The sequence below is a fragment of the Folsomia candida genome, unplaced genomic scaffold (assembly GCF_002217175.1).
Source record: "Folsomia candida strain VU population unplaced genomic scaffold, ASM221717v1 Fcan01_Sc004, whole genome shotgun sequence".
NCBI lineage: Eukaryota > Metazoa > Arthropoda > Collembola > Entomobryomorpha > Isotomidae > Folsomia > Folsomia candida.
The window spans coordinates 1,485,402-1,507,566 of record NW_019091196.1 but is presented as its reverse complement, the minus strand read 5'-3'; the positions used below and the strand labels follow the sequence as shown (position 1 = coordinate 1,507,566).

Below are 22,165 nucleotides of genomic sequence, written 5' to 3'. Positions count from 1 at the left end.
TGAAATAATTTGAAACTATTTCGAAACCGTAATTTCTTATCCAGGAAGTCATAATGAACAAGCATGGTTTGTCTGCTTCCAAATTTTGTAATCATGCCAAAAAACCTTGCAAATTTACATCGTGGAATTTTTTATTTCTGTTTGAGTTTTGAAAATTATACCAGAAGCTTTTATTTTTTAATATGCATGTTTCATAAAGTATTTTCTACATTTTTTACACAGTTTACAAACTTTCGTTAAGTTTGTACATATTTTCTCATATTAATCAACTTGTTCAAGCAAAAATATCTGCTAATCTGTAAAATTTATCAACAAACAAATAAATTCCTAATCGGCGTCGCAATTTGAACCAAAAACTTTACTATTTAACTTTTTTCCTATTTATGTTCCCAGTTCCATCTCCACCGTCGGATTTGAAGGCGGTGGTGTCATCGCGACGGTCCATCCTCGTCTCGTGGCTTCCTCCGGCAAACCCCAACGGAAAAGTCCTCAAGTTCACCGTTTACACCAGAATCGCCGATGGGACCAAAGTGGTAAGAAATTTTACGAGGCAATTTTGCATATCTTCTTAAGGAAAATGAGCACACAAATTATCTGAAATATATTCAGGTCAAGTGTGTCCTTTTATGAAGTTTGTAAAATGATTTTACAAAGCTTAAGGAGTTTAAGAGTTGCGTAATAATTACTGCGTGAATTGCCTCATAATTTACTTTATTTAATATATTAAAACACATAGCCAAGCGATGTTATAATACATAAGTTAATTTAGTTAATGCGATATTTGAAAATAACAGGTTTCGACGCTATTAATAAGCATGCATAAACAGTTTTGATAAGTATTTGTATGTACGTATCTACCGAATACTCGCTTAGACGTGAAGTTAAGAATGAATTAATCATTCATACGCAAATAGTGGCACAATTTTCAATTAGTTTTCGAAACCAGTTTAAAGGCCACACGATGAGAATTTCATAATTCGCAATCATCATGAACTTTCTCTACGCGTAGTGACGACAATTTGCGTATATCTAACTCGGAAATCTAAAATATTGACAATATCTATACAACTTTTCAAAATTTTGAAAACTATTTGACGTGTATCTCGTAAATCTGCCCAACCTGTTGCTAGATCATTTATTTCCAAAGCTAGTTCCCACATGAAATAAGACGTTGACGTGAACACGCCCAATTCAATCTCTGAATTATATGCTACGAGGTTTCACTTACACTGACCACTTTACAATTTAAGGAAAAGAAGGTGGTTTCGTTTCCGGACCTTCGCCTGGAGTGGGTGGGACTGAGAGAGGCCTCCACGTACGAGTTTTGGGTCAGCTGCACGACTCGAGTGGGGGAGGGCACGCCCACAAAAAGAATCAACGCCACCACCCCCGCAAACAATAAAGGTAAGGATTTGAATAATTTCAGTCATTTAGGTTTACGAAATATTTGCGTAAACTTTACTCAACCATTACTCTCAATCTCAACATGAACTCTTGTATTTGGACTCAATTCAGACTTATCTAATAATTATAATATAGAAGATTAATTAAACACCAAAATGCAAACTGGCGTACAACTTTTTCAAATTTACAAAACAAAGACAAAACTTCACTCAAATATTTATAGCCAAGTTAAAATGTGCAAATTTTATAAAGTATACTACACATCCTTTCACTACAGTGGCATTAATCTGTGAAAAATTTAAGTGATCCATTCCTAGCCTAATTTTCCTTTCGTAATCGTCCCACTCCCATCTTTGTTTAAACGGAGCCTATAAGTTTAACAATTTTACCTCGTTACGCAAATATCCAAATGTAAATTAGCTCCGCCATAAAAAATTCATCTGGACCCAAGAACAAGGAGAATTTTGACCTAAATTAATTAAAATTAACATATTTTCGTAAATACGACCCCTTGACCCACAAAAAATCGATTGCATCTCGTTTTATGCATACACTCTTAGAAAACTGATATTAAATCATTATTGGCCAGAGCACACACATGACTCTCCTGGATTCGGTAATAAAGGTAGTTACCGTTTAATAATGTTGTGGTAATGAAAAATTTACTACTCAGAAATAAACTACTACCAATCTGGTAAGAAGTTGTTACCAAATCAATCCAAGCACGAAGTGTATATCTGATTCTCTCAGATTTTTAACAGTGTATGCACACAGCCCCTCAGAGACGGAGAAAGTAATCAAGTTTTGAGCTTAATTGCTCATTTTGCCCCGTAATAATTACTCCTCTTCGGAACTAATTACTCTTTCTCCCCAACTTTATTACTCCCATTAAATCCACAAAAGGGCCATCTCCAGGTTGTAATTACTTTCAGAACCAGATGAAAAATTGGTCGTGAAATGCAGCTCTGATCATCACTCAGGCAGAATTTAATATCTCAGGAATTTTTAATATGTACATAGCATGCCCAAGGTAACTGGTAGTAGCTCTTTACCCCGAAACCGCTGGAGATAATGAAAATCTGATAAGTGCATTGGATTCCTCGTGCGATTTTGCATAAATGCCGATAATCGATTTTTTTATTATTGCAAAGTATATCAACAGGGCAAATATTAAAGGGACGCGAGCGGCGATAATTTTTCATCAAAAAAATGGGAAGAGAAATAGCAAATTTAAAAAGTGTGACATGAATTGAACGTGTACTTTAATTTAGTCAAACGGGCTATAAAAACGTTCATGGGGACCAAATCGACTAAGTGCAGTCGAAGAAGAATTTTTTCAAAACAACCAAGGACCACGCCCACTGTGAAGCCGCTGAAGGCTAGAATCCAAAGAGATTCACGAAATTTCAGCGGAAAATATCATAACAGCTGACATTGTTGATGCAAATTATCTAACGAGTGCTCGAACTGAACCTTAGACTTAGGGCTTTGAAACGTAGTACTTGCCACCTCCTGACGATCCCCCATAGGAAAGCTGGATTAAAGAAATAAAGAGCTCTCCTCAAGCGGTACGCACCAAAAAAGTGGAGAAGATTTTTTTTAAACACGATGAGATTTTGACATCGGAAAAATCTTTTAACAAACGAGTTGACCTAATCTACGCAAAATCGGTCAAAGACACCTCCCAATATATACAAAAGGTCAAAAAGGAATATTATCCAGGTTTTATGATGGTTTTAGTAGGTGGGAGCAAATTGGGGTAATTCTTCTACATTTCGTTGAAAATGGGGGGAAGGTGGGGAGATCAAATTTCTTAAAATACGTTTTTGAGTTCGTTGTACATCCCCTCAATGAGATCCAGTTCAATGGAATCGGTTGGACCTCCCAGAAGGATTCAGCATCACCAAATAGTGGAAAAAATGATGCAAGCGTGGTTAAAAAACTAAATTCTGAACTTTATCTCCACTTCGGAATGACAACCATTCTGGCCGTATTTAAATCCCCGGATTATGAAAAACGGTCAAAGTTAGAGCCAAAGGTGTGGTCTAAGCCTCACAGACGTGTAGAAGCTTTACAAAAATCTTTGACCACAGAATGATACAATTTATCCATGGATTTCGTGCGTGCACAAATCGAGAACTGGAGGCAGCGTCTTCAGCGTAGTATTAATGCAGGGGGAGGAAATTTCTAAAACTTGTTTTCTACTCAGAAATTAACTGGCTTTCCATTAAAATTAACTGGAAGTTTGTAAAGCAAAAACTGTTGAAGCCACAGCGTTTCATTTCACTCCCAGTTAGCTTGGGCATGCTATGTATTATCCCTAAGATTTCCCAATTGTTTTTCAGTTTCCGCGAAAATAGCGACTTTTTCTGGAACGGTGGAAATTCCATGGAAGAAAGAGCTTGGGCTGGATTGCGTCGCGGTGGGTGTGCCGGAACCCACGGTGGAGTGGAGCTTTAACGGTGGTGCGGAAATCCACGGGGGAAACGGGAAGCGAGAGGTGAGTAAAAAAAATGAAATTTCGAAATTTGAATTTGGATATTTGGAATGTTTCAGTGAAGAGGAGAAAGGGTCGATATGCAAATTAAATTAGGTGCTTAACGTGATTATTGCAACTTGCGCCAATGCTGTAACTAAAGTATGGCGCAAGTTAGCAAGGAGTGAAGTACGACCGCGTAAGATTTGTGAAAGTGTTTCTGCGGTGCAAAATCTAAATTTTTGGTAGATTATGACAACAAAAATTACAATTTTACTATATATTTTTTGCATACTCTTGTACTTACACTAAATTATATTCATTTAAAACAACATGGTAAAAATCCAGTTTATTTTATGTATATAATTTTTACTGTCGAGTGACAATCCTCACAAAAAATTTGGTATTATTCTCATCACAAAATCTACGCGGTACAATTTATCATCCTTTTTTGTCCCGTCGTTTTTCTACTATTTTCTGATTGATAGCGTCTTCCTCTCCCGACTTCCTCCCACTTTCCCATCCTCTGAATGAACCTTTGACACTTTTTTTTTGTGTGGCAGACGGATCAACAAAAGTGCGGATTTAGCGAACAAAAAGAGCACAACAATGAAGTCAAAGTCGAGAAAGATCGTCTAAAAACTCAAATTCGCGCAGGATGGGCACGCATTATTGCATAAATTTCGGTCATACTCACGTCAAATTTAGTTTATTTCAAAGCTGGTCTTGGAAATTCCGTAAACTTACAAACTTTGACAAAATTTTAAAAACATTCCTAAAGAAAATTAGCTTCAAAATTTCGTAAATTTGCTCCTGTCAAGGGCGTCTCATTATTTTGTAAAAGTTTGTAAAATTATTTTACAACACTTACGAATTTTACAAGAATATTGAGTAGGCTGTGCGAATTGCCTCATTTTTACTACATTCATAATTTTCGAAACAACTAAGGATAAAATTTGGACGAGAAAATTCGATTCATAATTTCTGCATCATCAACATCGAAACCACACACCCAAGGACCTAATAATATTTATTAATATAACAGAAACTTCGAAATGTATTAGTTGCCGTTGAAATCTAGCAGTTTAACCGAGAAAAATTAAGCGAAATTATATTTACAAAATTTCACATGGCCAACTAATCGTGAATAAATTCTGTGATGAACCCTAGTATTTTTTTTCGTCTAGAAACCTTCCAAAATAAATTAGTCACCTTTGAAGTCGCAAAATTCACCATAATTTTTCCCAACTTTGGCTTGAGTACACCCATCTGACGCACTTTACTTTATCCCTCGGCAAACCTTCCACTTTCTCCCCTCATATTTTCCCCGGATCCGATTTTGACGGCTTGAACAGCAGCACGAAATATATTTTTAGAGGAGAAAAGAAAAAAGAGAAAGCGGAAGGAAGTTGATGATGATGACGACGAAGAGATGGCTGCCGGATGATGCTGATCATCATCAAAAGAGTATTCCTTCAAAGTGATAGCAAGTGGATTTCGGATTTTTGGATGGATTGCTAAGTTCTCATGGTTCTCCCGGTTTTAAGGACACGTCGGAATTTTTATTGTGAAAGTCAAGCGTTCTTTATCCACTCATCATTTTTATAAGTTTGTCCACATGGCGTGACATGGAGTAAAATGATGCGACACTTCATAGCCTAAGAATGAAATGATGATCACACAACAATAAAAAGTCGATGGATGAAATATTGGTAGTAAAATGTTGACAAAATTGGTGTTTATGCGGAGCGTACTCACGCCAACTTTCGCATATTTCTCGCAATTGAATGTACGGGGACATGCAAAGTTACGAATCTTCGGGTCAATTATCGTAACATAAACATTACTTATTAAAACTTATTAAAACTTATTAAAAAGTAAGAGCGTATAAAGGATTCAATTTGTATATTCTATGAAAAATTTGATATCATTTAACATTTAGAAGGTTTGCGTTTTGTGAAGTTACAAACCTTCGCGTATAAATAGTAAGTATAGCGTGAAAATTATTCTTTCTTTCCAGGCATATTTTATCTGGAGTCATCAATTGTGATTCTTAATTTTATAAATTTTCGATTTTGACGTTGTTTCCTCTCATTTTGTAAATAAAAAAATTGGATCCTGTTTGTTTTCTTGTTCTAAATATCTGGCGAGGCGATTCACGCGATCCTTGGTAACTTTGTAACATGCATAAATTTTGCAAAATAATTTTACACACATTTACAAAATAAAGAGACCTTCAACCTTCCAAAGGATCTAACAATAAGTAAACTTATAAAATTTTGTAAGCTATTTGTCTTATAAATATTGTAATATTTGAAAAATTTGCAAGTTTACGGAAGTTTTAAAAGGTTGCAAAGCACTGCGTGAATTGCTTTACTGATTACATAATCATAAAATTTGAGTGGTGTATGCAGCAAATTTTTATTTAGCGGAAAATTATTTATGATATCTAAACAAACTCGATAATAAATTGTACTACTAATTTTTCGATGTGTACTTTCTCCTTAACAAAAATATATAATCGATTTTAATCCATATTTTAATCCCATTATTTTTAAGGTACAACCTAGTCCTGGCGGAAATACGAAACTGATCGTGAAAGACGTCGGAGTGGAAGACGGTGGAAATTACACCTGCACAGCCACCAACGCGCACGGGAGCGGGAGCATGGTTTACGCGGTGAAAGTGCAGACCCCGCCGGAAGCCCCCATCCTCCAAGTCATCGAGGTCGGATACACGTCCCTAAAGGTCGTCTGGTCAACACCACACTCGGGCGGGAGCCAGGTCAAAGGTCAGATGGCGATGTCTTTATAAATAGCAAATATTTGACAAGAAAACGGAGAAGTTGCGCGTAATTAAATAAATAAGATATCTTAAACTATTTTAAATAAAAAGAGAGATCAACAGTATTGTCCAAATTAATTTTCTTGGAAACAAATGTAGCAAACCGTCGGAAAGTTTTCTATCTAGACAATGTTTTACTTTTGGGTGAATTTTAGTGCGATATTTTTAAATAAATCCGATCCGAAAAAAGTCGCACAAACATATACGCCATTATATAATTTATATTCATTTTGGTATTTAGAGGAAAGTATAGATCAAACAGTAGAGATCAAACAAAGTTGTAATACAGCAAAATTTGAGAAATTTTTTTGCAACGAACAGGTTTAGAACGTCGGAAAGCTTTCGATTAACAAAAATGTTGTATTTCTCTGCGATTTGACTTCTTCCAAATCTTACAAAATGTATTTATAAGTATTTTTCAAACGTCTTTCTAATTTCGCAAAAGTTTTTGCTAATTGATTATTGTGCATATTAATTTAGTGTGTTCATAAATAAGAGCCTTTGTTCGTCGTAGGTTATTTGGTGAGCTACCGTCGTGATGGGGGCGATTGGGAGGAGACGGAGGTTGGTCCACGTGCGACGGGGCACACGCTGCAGCCGCTCCTCTGCGGGTCCACCTACCAACTCTACATCACCGCCGTCAACAAAATCGGCTCCGGACCCGCGTCAGATATTTTGACCCGCAGCACGAAAGGCAGTGGTGAGGAAAATTGTGAAACATAACTTTTGAAAATATGACTCAAAATTTCCACAATGAGAAATTCATGCTACGTGATGAATCTGTTCGTATTTTAGATATGTAGAATTTGTAAATATTTGTTTTCGACCGTTTGATTAGAAAAACATGGTACTGTCATCAAAAAAAGAATTAAAAGTATTTTGCAATAAATATTTGTATGCTATCATAACCAGGAAGTTTTGAAATATTTCGGGTATTTTTTTTATACATAACTCTTCAACGATAAATTTCATCAATAAATTGAAGAAAATTCCTAAAAATTAACATAAACCAAACACATAATTTCTGAAACAATTAACGTTCTCAATTGCAATTACATTGAACTTCTGTATTTTTAGCTGAAATCTTAATTATGATACTTATATTGAGTATACTTGATAATTTTTTCTATTTTATTTCCTTCAGTTTCACAAATTCGTAAAATTATGTTGAAATTTCCAGCCCCGATTTCGCCCAAGAAGGAGGAAGCCCTTATCTCGAACCACTCGACGATCGTGGTGCGTCTGGACCTCTGGAAGGACGTCGGCTGCCCCATTCTCAGATTCATGATCGAGTACAAACAATCCCAGGAAAAAATCTGGATGCGAATTCCAGCCGAGCTTAATGTAAGTCCGCACATAAATTTGGAACTTTTATGCACAGTTGGCACATTTCTACACATAAAAATCAATCCCAATTGCCCCAAGATAGTCGTTAACACCAATAAATCTGTACGCAATCTTGTGATAAAAAAATAATTTCAGTAAAAAAGTATTGCGAAATATTACTTGCGACAAATACATATCTATGTATATTTAAAGATATATGTTTATGTTTTACATTTTTACTATGTATATTTGCATGTGAAATTTTCCAAATCAATTTTACGAAATGATTTCCACGCACAAAGTGAAATTCGCACTTTGTTGCTTATTATTCCGAAATTATTTGCAAATTCACTGGTTAAATGTCAGTGCGCAATTTAAAAGAATTTCGAACAACTTCACAAATACGCCTCAGATTTTGTCTCTCCGTCAACCAAATTACGTCTTTTACCATTGCGAAAAACTGATTTATGAATTTACCTCACGTGATGTGATTAACTGAAAAAATAATCACGGACAAACTATTTTTGCAACATATATTTTGGCCAATCATTTATTTATCAGGGTTATCAATTTTTTGCCAGGGTTCTGCCAAGTCGTACACGCTGACGGGACTGCACGCCAACACGCGGTACGACATTCGCGTCACGGGGGGAAACCATGCCGGCGACACGTTGGCAAAATACGAACTTCTCACCGGATCACTGGCCACCACCAGTCACGGTAATAGAAAAAAATTATTGCATTTTAATCAAGCTAAACAATGTAGGAATAAGCTTAATGCCGACTTGGTAACGATTTATTACGGAAGGATAATAACTAACTATCCAGGAAATTCTAGTTTATCCTTCCCGGTAAATAATTGATTCCAGCGTGATAGCAAAGTGCATACACTAATTAACCTTCACTCGTAATTTATCTACACTCTTAGAAATCCAGTATTAACATAATACCAGGCGGTGTTAATATATGACCATACCTGAGTGGTCTTCATACGTGATACAGTGTAGGAATAGCTCTGCATTAAAGGTTTACCAGATCGGGAGCAAATTTTTACCGACTGGTGTAGATAGTTTTAATACCAAGCGGTAACAACTTAATGTTGGGGAATAAATACCCGCATTACCATAACTCCGTAATAATTGTTAAAGTTCGGATTGTTAAAGTTTGTTTATGACTGGTAAATTTGTCATTGCCACAACATTACTACATCGTAATGCTCGTTATCACCGGAAGGTACGTCTGGCCGGTAATAATTTAACACCTAAATTTTATCTATGCCCAAATGCTACGCATCTAAAATATTAATATTGTATTAACCCTTTTTACCAAAATTAAGTTCGACATTAATCAAAAACATAATGTTTCACTCGTTTCTTTGTGGTCCATTAAATTGTGTAAATTTACTTACTCGATAGATACATACACATGTGGCTAAAATTGGTGGTATTTTTTTACCGGAGGGTAACGATAAATCTGACCTTGCCACGAGCTGAATAAATTTCTCGTAGTAGAAGATACGCCCTTCAATAATTATAGTTACCACCCGGTGACAACCGACTCGATTTTGGGTACCATGTCGTTCCCTAATTGCTTAACAAAAGTTTAAAAAACATTTGAATGAGCCACACAAAAATTAAAATACGTTAATTTTAAGGATTTTTATGGTTTGGTTTGATCCGCAGGTGGTGGAAAATCTCCGGGAGAAAGTGTTGGAGAAAGTCGTGATGGTGAGAGTGGAGAAAACGAGGCGTCCACGCTGAGCACGTCGCTCCTGATCGTGTTCCCCTCCATCCTCGCACTCGCCATGGTCACCGCTGTCATCTCTTTCTTCTGCTACATCCGGAGAAAACGTAAGTTCATTACAATAAAAAAAGGTTTTGCCCAAGGTTTTGTCAAAAACTAAATTTAGAGAAATTCGTAAAAATTTGAATATTTTCGCTTATATCTTAAAATTAGTTAAAATCAACCCACAATTCGAAAATGGAACTACGTACTACTTTTTACAGAAACAGGTTCAGCCGAGGACCTGCAGAGTATGCACGAACTTTATAAAATGTATGTATCTTTATTGCATAAATAGCCAGTAGCTCTTGCAAGTCACAATCACATTTAGTTACATATTTTAGTCAAATTTTTGATTTTAATAATTGTGATAGTAGTGATAGTAGTCAGGGGAGTAGAGGGAAAACCAGACTATGGTGGCCAATCTGGAAAACCTCTACCTGAACTGGAAAAGTTGCCCAGTTCACCATTCGGCCCTGACTACCTGTAAACCCAGGTTCGACCAGTGAATGACAGAGATTATAAGCGATTTGCATATCGGAAAATGGTGACATCCAAATGAGTAGGCGCCGTGCTGGCAGGGACACGACGGGTATTAGGCTGGAGTGGAGCATTCATGGACCACAAACTAACCAAGGACCCATTTCAGGGTTCGGCCTAAGTGACCCCATAAAGGGGCCATGATACACCCCACAAACTAACCCCTCCCATCGCAGCACATGACAAAGTCATGGGAACCCCGTAGACCTAGCCCAGCCGCCCCCACCAGCACTGCGCACACTCACTCTTCCGTCGACCACCCCCACATGTTCACCACCCCAATTTATCAAACAAAGGTCTTACCTGGGGGAGCTCCTCTAAGGCGTAGATCCTCCCGTGCACAGAGTCCGGTGAGATCCATCTTCGCCTGTTGGCTCAGCTTGTCGTTGCTGGGACGGGTGTCGCAGGGGGTGTCACCAGGCACGCAGGTGGGGGGTGTGAGTGGACGAGGCTCACATGGCGTAGAGGCCTTAGGACACACTTTACTAGCCCTGGCACACCCGCGACCCAGATGGAAGAGAATCCAGATGCAAAGCGAGAGGGAGACACGTTGTGCACGGTTGGAAGTCAAAGAGGAACTCACGAACTTTATAAAATACATTTGCATAAAATTTACCAAAACCAATATGTACTTAAGTTTGCAATAACAACAATGTTCGCAAAAATTTTAGGACTTGAATCGATGGAAAAAAATATTACAGGTTTGCAATAGTGTTAAATTAGCCAAGAATTCAAAATTTAAATAAAATATGCGTGCACGAATTTCCGCGAAGAATTGTATTAGGTATATATTTACAAATATATTTATCTAAATATTTATTAGACGTACGATGTACGAGTTAAACGTCGTTTGTGAACTGTCGAAAGTGTTAAACTACAAACAAATAAATAAATAGATACAGTATAGGTAACTACCCTAGAAAAAATAATTGCGAAAAAATAATACCCTTGGCTTGTACCGAAAAAACGGGCTAAACGCTCCCTAATTTTACTGATTAAATAATCTACGAAAAATTACGCAAATTTTAAGTTGTCACACGTCAAAATCGTTATAGCGTGATAAAAATGCTATTTGATTGTGCATTAAATATATGTCAACTAAAAATGCCAATATTTTATAAAATTTTATAAAATGTGTTCCATATTTTTTACGAAGTGCAACAATTTTTTAAATTGCAAAATCAGCACATAAATTGTCGATTTTATTTAAAAATTACAGGAATTTTGGGAATTCCACACCCCAAAACAGTGATTGGTGACCACAATTACACCGGATCTGGCGATGGGACGTCCTATCTCGACCGTGGAGGACGTCAGGGTCAAGGTTACGGACACGGTCAGGGCGGAATCATGTACGACGCAGCCACTCCGCATCAGCATTACACGCTCGTGAAGCGGTCCCAAGGCCAGTACCCGCCCGATCTGACAGCACAATACGCCACCAAAGGCAGGGACCATCCAGGAGGTAAAGTACAATATGAGGATGATTTGACAATACAAGTTTGACACTGCTGAAAATTTTAAAATTCCAAAAAATAGCATTCAAATAATTCATTCGTGATCTCAATGTGACCTCGAACAATTTTGAATATTTCACCTGCTTAAATAATCCCTTATCGACACCGACTCAACCCCAAAAAGACATTCATGACAAATATTTTCGTAAGGTTGTCTCCTGATTTCTCAGTTATTCATTTCACCAAAAATCCTAAATTTGCGATAATTTTTTAAGAACCCGTGAAAAATAATCTGCTTGTACAAACAGATTTAAATTTACTTCACATTCATAAATCCAATCCAATGTGCCTAGGTGAGGGATTTTTACTACAATTTTTGAAATTTAGCGCTATTTATTTATTTATTTAACGATGTACATATCCCGTTTATCTTCACATTTACTCACAAGGGAACCTTCCGAGGTGCCGGTCGTGTCCAGGGTACCCACCATATTTTTTAGAATCTACTAGGACCCTAGATGAAGGATCCACTCATATTTACGTGCTAAACTCATATTTGGCGCCGAGCCGTGGCGCCAAACTTAAAAATTCGCATTTTCGACCAATTTCAAACCTACATAACTTTTATAGTTTCAGTGGGATTTTCATAATTTTGTACTTAAAATGATCATAAAAGTCGAAATTTTAAGAAAAAAATAAAAAATACAAAATTTTGTATTTTTGAGAAATTTTTACGATTTTTTCGACGAACCCCTATTTTTAAGAAAATTGCGAAATTTTGCAAAAACTTCAAAGTGACAATTTTTTGAAAAAATTTGTGACATATGAAAGTTGAACCCTTTATCATGATTTTGGTCAAAAATTTTAAAAATCCGTCCAAGATTTCTAAAGTTATGGCGGTTTTAAAAATAAAAACATTCAATTTTGGCGAATTTGGCGCCACGGCACGGCGCCAAATATGAGTTTTGCACGTAAATAAGAATGGATCCTTTATCTAGGGTCCTAGTAGTTTCTAAAAAACATAGTGGGTACCCTGGACACGACCGGCACCTCGGATGTGTCCCTTGTCAGATACGCATTTTAAAACTAATTTCACAAAGGAGAGAGAGAAATATGGGTTTCGCCAATTTGTTACATCTGTTTTACAATGGTTTATTTGCAACGCAGCCCCTCCTGGTTTCAGTACATCATGAAGTTCATCTAATTCTCATCGTATAGAATTATTAACGCGATTACAACCGCACTTTATGTACCTTACACAAAAACAACCATTATTCCTTCTCTTTCCCTCTGCTTAAAATTTCCCCAAATTTATGACACCAAATTGTAAATTGTGGAGTTCGTCGAGATATGAACTTATCGAAATCAGTGCCAAATTTCACTTTCACTAAATCATACATACTTCAGGATCAAGGAGAGGTAGAGAAAGCCACGAACTTTGGTATGTGTGTAGGCCAAGAAAGTAGAGCGAAAGTCATGTACTCTCATGAAATTACATGACGCATCACGTAATTTATTTGTTTTATTAAAGGCAACAATATTTCTTAGAATTCATGTGTTAGACATTTCTGGACAACATTCATCGAATCTAAAATTTGTAAGGTGCAAAATTTTTGCAAAATTCAAAATTAAAGGGTTAAGTCCTACAAAACATACAAAAAATATTTACGATATTGTGATTATGAAATTTGCAATTACAATCACGTAATCTAAAATTTATTAAGTAAATTATTATTATTTTTGCGTTAAAAGGATTTAATTCTTTTAACAATAATTGTTATTCACCACATCTAAGATTCTGCACATGACTAATTTTTGAAAATTGTTTAACATAAGTTTCAGAAAAAAAATTTCACTTAAAAAGTACATTTTACAAATATCCCATCCTCGTCACACAAGGCGTAATTTGGTTGCTTTATTAAGGGTAGCAACATTTTTTTAAATTTCCATACTACAATTACAGTGTGCATCCAATTGATCTTTAAATTTATAAAGCAAATAATTTTTGCAAAATTTAAAATAAAGGTGTTGGACTACCACAAACATTTTTGCGATAAAGAGAATTACTTTTTTACATTTTAAACCAGCTCACACCCAATCAAAGCAGTTAATTTTTTAGTAAAGGTCTCCCACGTTTATGAAAATTTCATAAAATCCTGTAGATTCCTATCCCCCGTAAAATTAATGCAGCATAAAGTACACGTATTAAAGTACACGATAATAGCAGGGCAGATACGATACAGCAAAATCGTCCCGTTGTGCGAAAATAAGCATGTTAGTTGGTCTTAATTCTGTACTGGGGTAATTTTTGCAAATTATTTAAAGTACACACAAATTCGTAGAAAAATTTTGCACAAAAAAAACATGAGAAATCACATTGTAAGCCCAACTCACACGTCAAACATGTTAAATATATTTTAGTATAAGTGTGCCACTGTCTGTGAAAATTTCCTGAAAATCGTGTACATTCCTCCCCCCGGCAAAATTAAGTGCACGTATTTAACACATGAGTAAAATCGTCCCGAAATCGAGACTGAAAGCAACCTCGTGGTGAAAGTGGGGGCAAGGTTGTGCTCGTTATTTATGGGAGCTGAGTGCAAAAGTAGCCATGCTGGTTAGTGCTAATTCTGTATCAGACTAATTTTTGCAAATTATTCAAATTAGTATAAATCCCACAAAAATTCTGCAATAAAAAACATTAGAAATCATGTTTTAAGACCAACCTACCCCAGGCAGAGTAGTTCTTTTTTTTTACTAAAAGCTTGCCACGATCTGTGAAAATTTCCTGAAAATCGGATACATTCCTCCCCCCAGCAAAATTAAGTGCACGTATTTAACACATGATAGACACCATACGGCAAAATCGTCTCGTTCTGCTCACCGAGATCGAGAGTGAAAGCAAATTCTTGGTGAAAGTGGGAGCAAGGTTGTTCTCGTTATTTATGTGAGCAGAGTGCGAAAGCTATGTTACGGACGTGATGATGGTGACAATCCGATTACAATTTCACCTCTGCCCTCACGTTCTGCTGGGTGCGAGAAGGGCGTAATCTGATCATAAAGTAATGGCACGGAATGAAATGTCATTATTAGTTTAGCCTGCCAGTACCCTCCACATTTTGGGTCGACATCAAGTCAAACACGACGACAAACTTCCTCCTACGACAACTAAATGGAGATTTGTTACTTGTTAGATGTACAGTTATCAGGATGGGAATGATGAACTGAGGCAGAATTTTGCCATAAATTTTAGTAGCACATGTCAAGAAATGTTCCAAAGATGAAGAGAGATACCTATTTTGTCAAATTTTGGAAATTTAATTTATAAGAATTTTGCATCGTGAATTTAATTTAAAATGCATGAACTTGAAGGAGGCTTGTTACATAATGAAATTTCAGTCAGACATGCTAAAAAATCTAACAAGAGGGGACAAATTTGCAGTTTTTTGCAATATTGACATATGTATGAGAAATATGAGGAAACATATTGGACAATTATTCTGCTAAATTTTCGAGCATTTCGTGCTTTGTGCTAAGAAGAGCATGCAACCTTGAATTGTGACTGTTGCGAAATTTACAAATATTATGAAGTTAAGAGACATTCTGGGAAATTTAATTATTTAGAATTTTACATCGAGAGTTGAAGTTGCAATATATGAATTTGAAACCGAGCTCGTGTTATGTATTCAAATTTCCAACATGTTAATAAATCTAATAATTAAATTTGCAGCTTTTTACAATATTTCTCAAAATATTTGGTATTTCTTTAGTTTCCGAAATATCAAGGAAAATATTGCATGATTATTTTCCAAAATTTTGTGATATAAACAAACCTGGAATTGTGTCTATTCAAAAATTACAACTTTAATTGCAAATTTAACCATTTTTCCCACAAAATTTGCAGACTATGGAGACGACGTATGTCCGTATGCGACCTTCCAACTTCCCGAGAACCCCCCGAATCGCCCCCTGCTCACGAAAGGGCTGGGCGGCAGTGGGGGTTTCCACACGGGGGACACGCTCTACAACGTGGGAAACGTCTACTCCGGACCCTACCACGCCGTCCAGTCGCAAAATTTCATGGCCACGCTTTCCCTCCGGGTGAGTCAAAATATTTGAATTTCATTGCAAAATTATTGCACAAAAAAACATTAAGCGTAAGAGTCAATGACTCAGAGTCAAAATCCGCACATTTTAATTCATTTCTTGCCCATGGGAATTTATTTTAAAATTCTGGACCACGAATTTGTAGGGCAGGTTGCAACTCGTCGAAACTGGCTTAAAAAACTCACCGTTATTACATTAATCAACTCACCTACGACAAATTCAAAATTGAGAAATTCGACGAATTTCACACCTATTTACAAAGTTCTGATTTAAACTTTAAAATTTGGATAATTAAGAAATAATTGGTAACTTCCACAGGACGCCGAATACATGAAGTCTGGTCGATTAAGCAAAATTGGTGGTGACGAAGAGGACGCCGAAATGACCAAAATCCTGGCCATGCACATGCCCCCACTCGAGTACGACGCCACCGGTGCAAATGATGGCGCCATTTCGCCAAAATACCACCACCCCCACAACCAATTCTCCTCCTCTCAACACCACCACAACGACTACACTTCGCACCAGCAGCAACGACAAATCGTTCTCCAACAACAACAATATCACGAACATCAAGTTGGGACGTTTAGACGCCGAAACGGACAAGGTAAAAAATTAAGGTTTACGATGTAATTTCAAAATACCTAGGTACAATCGCATAATCATTTTTATAGCCTTCGAATACAGAAATGAGGTAATTCATGAAGGGCTTGGTAAGCTTGTAGCAACGAAACGAAAATTGGATGAATAGTTCATCTTCACGACGACGAATTTGGTTCGAATACATAATAAAGACGTCTGTAGGATGAGCCAATGTCCGCCGAAAAGTCGTAGTTTGGAGTATGCCGTAGGACGTATTGAGGGACATCCCTCAAGTCGTCCCCAGGACATCTTACTTTGTATGAGTGAATCAGTGGGCAGTATTTAGTCTCATGTTTCAATTTTTTTGAGTTCACATTTATTTCCAAAGAAAAATAATTAATAACAAATAATCAATAAATGAGTAACAAAATGGAAAGTTATGATCATTTAACTAATTTCTCCAATCCGCCGCGTCCGATTTTTTGGCCTCCTGTAATTTTTATTAATAATACCATGTTTGAAATTTACACAATATACAGAAACTGGATAGATTAAAACTAGACAAATTATCAAAATTACAGCTTTGTATTTCTCGGGTGCATGTTGGAGCCAAGACGCTAATTTAATTTTAATATCCGAGTCTGTTGCAGAAACACATTTTGGATTGTCCCTTACTGCAGCTAAAAAAAATAATAAAATTACTTGCATTTTGCTATGCTTAAATATATTTTAAAATTTGAATTGCTCACTAAATATAGCGTCCTTAATTTGTAAGTTTTTGAAGGCACGTTTCGGGCTAACTTTCCTTATCCCTTCCCAACAAAAGTTACTCGCAAGGCGATATGTCATTATCCGTCATTATATTCGCGACGTTCTCTTTATAATCATTGCCACCAATCGTCTTTAAATGGTTAATCTGTGCAAAATATTTGACATGAGATTAATTAGAGTCAGTGCATTCACACAAAATTTTCGCATATTTTTGTGGTATTAGTTACCAATTGTTTTTTCCTCTTCTTGTCTTGCAGCGAATTTTCCAATTCATCGAAAACTTCCATAGTGTCATGCGGAAAACCGAATTCAACTTCATCAACATTGATATTCTCGGAAGCTTTGCACATGTAGTCATAAATCTGTTTAGTATTCTTTGCTTGAATATCCAATCGCTGCTTAATTTCAGCAAGTGCATTAATGACATGTCTCTCAAATGGTGTTACTCCTAATTTTAATGATGAGAATATTAAACGATTGAATGTGCATAATTATATAATGCATTACTAGATGAGCAATAAAATTATTACCGGAGGATTTATCAAGAATTGTAGAGCTCGCTTGATCATTACTTGACCTGCAGTTTAAATCCATTGATTGATCTGCAGCAAAACAGTAAATCACAATTATTAGTTGGATCACTTGTGACCCATAATTTCTATTACATATCCTAAAGGTAATAACAGAAAATGTTGTAGCAGAGAACGTTAATATTGACCGCGAACTTTGACCTTGAAAACCATCTTGGTTCACCTGAATGATTGTACCAGATCCGGGTGCTAACTCAAACCTAGGCTCCATGAAACTGTTCTTGTATATTACTGGTGGGGGCGTCAGATTGATTGGTGCTTTCGCCTTTGCCTTCGCTGAGGGTGCACGCTTTGATAACATTGGAGACTGTTTCTCGCTGCTTCCGGTCGAGCTTGCTTCACTGTCAGACTTGCGTTTGCTTATTCCTCGGAATCGCACACAGCGATCACGTGCATCGTCACGACATCGATATCTGAGTCCAAATTTGATTAATTCTGATAGTTAATTCTGATAGTTAATTCTGCTGCGGATAAGTGCTCACGGGCAGCCGAATACGTGACTAAAAATTTGAATCAAGCATGAAATATTAATTATAAACTTAAATGATGTTGTAATTCTATAAAAAAAATTGCAATGGATTTAAAGTAGAATTTTTGTTTTTCACTAACCGAAACCTCTCAAAATCCGAGCATTGTAAATGTTCCAAGTCTCCAAATTAACTACGGATTGATTTTTTACGGCGGTTTTCACCTTATCCGAATTTTTATACGGTGGCCACCAGCACTTCAGGCATCCTTCATCCTCTCGATCCAACCAGACGTCCGGCACAACTTCTACTTCGTCAGTCTCAGGGAAATGGACCACGGAAAATACCATAATTCGTCAGGAATGGATGAGTGGAAATGCCGCAAATTCACCACTAATGTTGGGAAAGACTAAATATTTTTGTGTAAGATCTAAAAGTGCAAATTCTTCCAGCGGTCCAAATTTTGTAAATGAAAATATGCCAAGTGATGTTGAGCTGCACGGCGAGGTGTAGAGTGGAGTAATATTCTGGCAAGCGTGTCCAATAATACAAAGCTCCCCGCTCTCCAGGTTGGTGGCGAAGTTTCTCACTTTAATCAACTTTCCACTTCTGACTTTAACAAATTGATTACGTTTGTTAACTTTCAATGTGAAATTTTCTCTCACTAATGTTTTATATTGTGGGTCGCCGAACCCTTTAATTAATGGGCCACTGCTGTGAATGTTTTTAAATTCTTGTAATTTAGCTGTGCTTAGGGACGATTCTCGTTCGGAAAGTCGCCTGCAAATTTGTGAAAGAGGAGCATATCCACTTCGCGTTAATCTTTTCAATATCCCAAGATGATTTTCAAAACTGAAAGCACTGTAATTATTAAGATTTCCGAAGACCTTCACATCTTCGTGGACATGCAGTAATCCGTGGATATTATAAGACAAGTTTTCTTTCCCATAAAGTTTACTGAATTGTACTACAAAATATTCTAGTAGTTGTTTTGCATAATCACCGTAAACTTTAATCAATTCGTCACTTGAATAAATTGTCACCGCACACTGCAAAGTTAAAAAGTGCTTCATATAATCCGCTGGCAAAATATTTCTTAGCACAACACAGCCAGTATATAACAAAAATTGCCGTAACTCAGTCGCCTTCCATCTTGGTAATTCTATTAGTGTTCTTGGTTGTCGGTTAAATTCACTACACAAGTACAATCGTAAAGAAGTTAAGCGTTCAGAAATTGTTGAGACTTGGAAGGAACTGAATTTTCTTTACCACTCCTAAATAAATTAAGTGCATAGATTCGAGTGGAAGCTTCGAAACAAGTCCAATTCCAAGTTCGGATAGAGCAGTTTCCCCACGATGATGACAATCCTCCAATGACAATCGATTTCCGAAAGTGTCGTCGGTTCTTCTTATCGCAATTTCATCAGTGAATACTGTACGGTTTTGATATCTCTCACCAACTTGTGTACATTTTGAACATGCTGAAAATCCAGAATGATATTTCGTGCAGGTGATAAATGCTCTCGCTGGTGCATCGCAAATGAACCCTTTGATTTCCACAGGTATTAATTTATTATTAAATAATATTCCAGTTTGAATTAGTTCCTTGAATTCGGCGACAAAATCCTTTAAAAATTCATTTTGATCAATTGGCTTAGTGGAACCTTAATAAACTCCAACACAGAACGGTTTATATTTCCTTTCGCAATAAAGGGATGCCAAGATTGGCCAGTATTCACTTTTACTGCTGTGGCTAATGGGAATTCCGTCCACACTAATTAACAAGCTAATCACTTCAGGAACAGGTTTTACTTTTTCCAGGCAAGTTTTTAGGCCACGTTCGAGTCCGAAATGTGCATACCTACCCGGTGGCACATTTCTTTTAACAAAGTCTCGGCGAGTTAACAATAACGAAAGGACATCGGCTGGCAATTTTGAAAAACACGAATGATTTCTTAATAACTTCAATAAAGAACTTGTTGCACTACCAGTCACGTTATTATCTAGCGACCACTTTCTGAGATTTTCTCTTAACTCGTCTACCTCATCTTCAAAATCTGTAGAGGAATCGGATAAACATGATGACTCAGCATTAGTGTCGTTATTAAGCCGGTCAAACTCGATATCGAGAGTATCACTCGTTTCTGAATCAAACTCTACCAGGTCGTTGTTAAAAGTGGGTGAATTTGGGATGTTATTTTGTGGCAAACTTGCACTTACGGAGGAGGTCGAAGGCACCGAGGATTCAAAATTACTAATTGTAGTCGAAACTGTTTTTTCGACACGGCGAGGCAATTGGCGTTTAGACAAACTGCTACAGGATTTCATCATGGGATAACAAAACTCAATAATTTTTGGGAAACCCGCTCCGTAGGTTCATTGGTTTTGAGACTAAGATAACTTGGCCAGACAAAGTTGGAACGTCATAAGGATGTGTTTGGACGATGATCAGTAGATATCTATGCAGTGAGATTCATAAGATTACTTGGTCATGACATACTAATCGCGATATCATAGGCATATACCTAAGACGTCTTAATCACGACATGTCGCGCCAAGACGAGATGGGATAAGAATGGGAGCTACTGAGGATGAGTGTGGCAGCTTGGGTTGGGCATTAACTCCCAAATTTTTGCAAACTTGCTCAGATCAAGGGCGTCCCTTTATTTTGTCAACATATGTAAAATTATTTTACAAAACGCACGGACTTTACAAATAACCAAGGACTACGTGAATTGCCTTTAAATTTACTTGTTTAATTCGAAAATTTACGAGGAACCGACTTTCATAAACATAAACGTCAGTGTGCGCAGAGCAAAAAGCCAAAAAGTGTCTTTTTGCCTCATAATTGTACCACAAAAATGGGTGCCTTTTTGCCGTTTTGCTAATTGGGGCGAAATGAGACGAAAACCCTGAGATAAAATTCAGCTGAAAGTTATTCATTGCGTTTCTTATAGTTTTAGCAAATATGATCTTTAGAGTCAAAATTGGATTAATTAAGCTGATGGCGATGTAGAAACAACGCTGAAAATATCTAGGGCAAAGTATTAAGGGTCAGATCAAAGCAATTATTTGCAATAAAACATATAAATAAGCTGAGGTTAGCAACAACTTAATTTTTAGCCCGAGTCGGAACTTTTGTGCCCGTTTTATTTATTTTACCTACATAACAACCAAGAGGTTTAGTCAGTTGGGGCTGCTCAATGCACCCCCGGTATGGCTAATTTCTACTTTCAGATATGTTTGTTTGGTACTTAGGGGTTATGACTATCGCGAGTAATCACTGGAATAATTTTAATATGCATCATTTTCCTTCATATGTATTTTAAAACTGAAAAATGCATCCAAATTCGAATAATTGTGACATTTTTTGGTTAGTGAGTGTGTCGCGAGTAATTTCGAAAATTTACTGATTACTCGTGGTACCTACACTCATAATGTGTTTAATAAAATGTATACAAATTTTAAAAAGTGTTACATGAGCGCAGGTTGAAGCGCCCAGTAGGGCAAGATTTTATGCAGAAAATGCATTAATATTTTGTATTTTTTTTGTTGCTAAGAATGCCTTGATCTGACCCTTAGACTAATTTGAAGTATTGATGAAAGTCAAAACCCTCCAATATAATTTTTAAAACATATTGTAGATTCTGCAATTTCTTTAATACCTTTTGAACAACAATAAATCGAATTCCATCGTCATAAATCGAGCAATAACGCATCAACCGCAAAGAGGGATCAAAATGGCAAAAAGGCACGGGAAAAGGCAAAAGAGCATTGATAAAGGCAAAAAGGCATGTAGAAAAAGCAAAAAGGCTGCCTTTT

At 36.7% G+C, this 22,165-nt stretch overlaps 1 protein-coding gene across 1 annotated transcript in view; it reads left to right on the top strand.

Moving 5' to 3' along the window:
• Positions 1-22,165, top strand: part of LOC110848263 (Down syndrome cell adhesion molecule-like protein Dscam2) — a 136,820-nt gene that overhangs the window by 113,326 nt on the left and 1,329 nt on the right. The window contains exons 26-36 of the mRNA XM_035851003.1: positions 394-533; positions 1,251-1,404; positions 3,750-3,904; positions 6,440-6,671; positions 7,239-7,424; positions 7,905-8,068; positions 8,632-8,770; positions 9,733-9,900; positions 11,592-11,837; positions 15,731-15,927; positions 16,252-16,540. Of these exons, the coding sequence (XP_035706896.1) occupies positions 394-533; positions 1,251-1,404; positions 3,750-3,904; positions 6,440-6,671; positions 7,239-7,424; positions 7,905-8,068; positions 8,632-8,770; positions 9,733-9,900; positions 11,592-11,837; positions 15,731-15,927; positions 16,252-16,540 (2,070 nt within the window). The remainder of the gene's footprint in view (positions 1-393; positions 534-1,250; positions 1,405-3,749; positions 3,905-6,439; positions 6,672-7,238; positions 7,425-7,904; positions 8,069-8,631; positions 8,771-9,732; positions 9,901-11,591; positions 11,838-15,730; positions 15,928-16,251; positions 16,541-22,165) is intronic.